The sequence below is a fragment of the Centruroides sculpturatus genome, unplaced genomic scaffold (assembly GCF_000671375.1).
Source record: "Centruroides sculpturatus isolate CEXI.00-Female unplaced genomic scaffold, Cexi_2.0 scaffold58, whole genome shotgun sequence".
Taxonomy (NCBI): Eukaryota; Metazoa; Arthropoda; class Arachnida; order Scorpiones; family Buthidae; genus Centruroides; species Centruroides sculpturatus.
Window position 1 is genome coordinate 283,774 of NW_019384407.1, and position 3,890 is coordinate 287,663.

The window sequence follows — 3,890 nt, forward strand, 5'->3', positions numbered from 1 at the left end:
TTGTCAAATGGGGAGAGGTTCAGGAGTTTATGAACACTCACTATCCAAACACAGCTGAGGCCAACAGGATCAATGATCTCTACAATGACACTCTTGCCTGTCATTTCCGACAGGTGTTGAAGAAGAGAGAGAAACAGACCACCTTGGACATGTTTTTCAAGAAGCCAGCTGCCAAAAAACAAAGGATGGAACAAGAGTTGACCCTGCAAGCTCTGGTAGCCTCTCCTGAATCTGACTTCGATTAAAAAACAATAAAAAGAGACCTGCTGCAATGTGTAAAAAGTCTGTATCTGTATGAATGTGTGAAGAAAATGTTCTTCCACTTCCTCCTCATAACATCTGACTACCTGGCATAATTGGTGACTGCTCAATTTTTTTGTTTTTTAATGGTACAGTACAGTTATTTTATGCTATGGAACAAATTATATGTTTTAACATGTATTTCTATGGGAAAATGCATTTTGTATAACGGACTTTTCACTTAACGGACATGCACCTGGAACAGATTAAGTACGTTATACGAGGCACCATTGTATGTGTATACATCTATAAACATCTCAAAGCCCAATATAATGGTAAAGTAATCCAATTCATTATGGCAATTATTTGATTTACAGAGATGTGTTTCTTAACAATAGATTGCCTATATGATGGGAAGTCCCATAAAATTAAAATTATAATAGAGCTGAAAAATTTGAAGATACCATAATAGCTTGCAACAGTGTTGGCTAAACATTAATGCACGAATAAAAGATACATAAGGTGTGTCCAAAAAGTTTATGGGATAAAGTATTTTTAAAAAATTTCTGAACAACAAGTACTATAATTTATTGCTGTTATAATTGCACTATGAATATAATTTTACAATAAATTAAACAAATTTTAAACATCAAAACATGAAATACCATATTTTACTGTACCTTTTCTATGTTTAGATAAATAAATACTTATCATTGTGTTACATATAATCTATAAGAGTGGTAGATTATGCCTTGTAGATGTGTCTGAGTCAGTGGCATACCGTGGATGTCAGCCGCCCGGGGCGGAGGAAAATTTCGGCCCCCCTTATTTAGATATTTCAATTTAAAAGACTAAAATTCAGTTTTGTCACAGAACAAGCAATGAAAAATTCGGTGGTAGTGCAGCGACCTGTTTAAAATAGTTCTATTGGATATTAGTGGTGTATATGAACGTGAATGAATCATACAAGAAAAAAAAAACAAAAAGATCAACAGGTTTCGCAGGAATTCCTCGGATGAAACAACTACTAGTTCACCCAGAGAGCCAATTCCCGGACTGTCCGGACGATAGCACTATCGTAGGCGCGATGCAAGTATAGATTAGGATGTTTCAAATTTTTACAAGATATTATTATTATTTATTTTGAAATTTTGCCGCCCCCTAAAAAGTGCCGCCCCTGCCGTCCCCACTACGGTACGCCACTGGTCTGAGTACATCCTATGATGTTCACTTAATGACATATTTCTTGGAACATACACCTGTTGTTAAGCGATGCATACCTATATTTGGAAAATACAGAAGAATCCACTTATTATAATCACTTTAGAGTTTGCCTATACTTATAATAATAACCAGTTGATAACATTAAGTAAGGGAAATAAATAAGACCACAGTTAATGGAATTTAATTTTATTAATTGGACATTAAAAGAATACATTGAAATATTCACATTTGTGTTATTTATAAAATAAAAATCTAAATTCAGTATTATTTAAAATGATGGTATGGTGTATTCTGATCAGAGCATTTTTTAATAAAATACAGTGGAACCTCGGTATACGTCTGCTTTAGAATACGTCCAATTCGGAATACGTCCTGTTTGGACGAAACAAATTTTGCTCGGTATACGACTTTTGTTCGGTATACGACATAATTCAATTATACGTACCATCAATGAACAAGTAGCACTATCGGTGTACTAGACCAGACTAGACGTTCGCGGTGCAACGGTTTATAACTTTGTTAAATTTCTTCTGATTTTAATTCGTAAGTAAAATTTTATTATTTTTATTACTCACGAATCGCAAAAAGGCAAATGAAAAGCAACAGAAAACTAAAAAAATTACTAGAATTACAATGGAACTGATGAAAGAAATTGTTGAGAAATACGAAGGTGGCACACGTGTTCGAGATTTTAACTGTTGTTTATCGTATTCCGAGAACGACGATATGGACAATCGCGAAAAATAAAGACATTATTAAATCTGCTAACGTTGCAAAAGGGGTTAAATCAATTTCTAAACAGAGATTGATCATGTCGAGAAATTGCTTTTGCTTTGGATAACTGAAAAACATGCTGGAGACAGCGTATCGGAAGCAATTATTTGCGAGAAAGCTAAAAAGATACATGCTGATCTCACGAAAAATCAAGCAGGAACTAGCCAGGAAAGCGAGGTGTTTAAAGCCATCCATTTTTTTACACGAGAACAGATTAATCATTTTTACATTACTTCTTATGGGAAAAGTTGGTTTGGTATACGTCCAATTCGGTATAAGTCCAAACATCGGGAACGGATTAAGGTCGTATACCGAGGTTCCACTGTATATAAAAGTACTTACTCTCATTTCTGATAATTCCAAAAAGTATATGAATCATTTTTATTCATTTATCCTGAAAAACTAATATTTAGTTGAATATTTTTTCCTGCACAAAATACACTAATTAAAGCTGAAAATATTTATTTCTGTCATTATTTATTTTATATATATTTCTATTAACATTTGATTATTTTTACAAAAATAATATAATTTATTCCCAGAATGGGATCTAGATTATTATTTTCTTATCATATTTATCTAAATATAAAATTTTTAAGTTAATATTTTGAATAAAAGTTTAATATCATAATTTCAGGTTCTAATGAAATTAATAAAAAAGTATCACTTTTTGAAGGAGATATCACTAGTTTAGAAATAGATAGTATTGTTAATGCTGCTAACAACAGACTTTTAGGAGGAGGAGGAGGTGAGAATATTAACTTTGTTAATTCTAGATAATTATTATTTATAAAATAATTAATATAATAATGAGGAAAGAAAGGTAATTGCACCTCATACCAAATAATGATCTAGTGTAATGTTACAATGTAACATATTCTGTCTTATAGCATTAAAACCAAGGTTTTATTAAAAAATTGCAAGTATTTTTGATAGTTTACAATTATCCTCTTTAGGCTGATTTGATGTGAGTTTAAAAGAATCAGCCTGAAGAGGATAATTGTAAACAGTTGAAAGTACTTGCAAATTTTGAATAAAATGTTTATTTTAATGCCATAAGACAGAATTTGTTACATTGTCACTTACACTAAATCAGTGTCTTTCAACCTGTGGGTCGCAACCCGCACGGGGGTCGCAAAGCCTCACATGGGGGTCGCGGGTGAAAGAAAAAGACAAGTGTTTGTAGGTGCTACACTACAATAAAAAAAAACTAGAATTTCAGTGAAAAGGCTGTGTCTGTTTATTTTACAGTACAATTGGTTTTTCGATCGATATTTAAAGAAAGAAAATTAAATACGTAATTTTTAAAATCACTGATATACTTTTAATATGATCCTGGGGGTCACCAGATTTTTTTAACTTGTAAAGGGGTCGCATATTCAAGAAGGTTGAAAAACACTGCACTAGATAATGGAGAAATTTACATAAATTAATAAACAATTTAATAAATTTGGTTAGTATAAATAATGCTACTTTGCGTTTACTTTTCAATTATTTACTGTACTTGTACTTTAATTATAATAATAATAATAATTTACATTTAGTAGTAAAGATATTTATTTTTATATTTAATTATTTGCTTTTACTTTGGTTAATTTTCAGTTCTCATGTTCATTTCAACTCTTTTTCCTGTAATGAAGGATCCAATTCAT

General features: G+C 31.5%; 1 protein-coding gene across 1 annotated transcript in view; it reads left to right on the forward strand.

Annotated features, from left to right (window-relative positions):
- LOC111618913 (macro domain-containing protein CT2219-like) overlaps nt 1-3,890 on the forward strand; it is a 41,401-nt gene that overhangs the window by 9,725 nt on the left and 27,786 nt on the right. Inside the window, exon 3 of the mRNA XM_023360541.1 lies at nt 2,876-2,986. Coding sequence (XP_023216309.1) covers nt 2,876-2,986 — 111 coding nt within the window. The remainder of the gene's footprint in view (nt 1-2,875; nt 2,987-3,890) is intronic.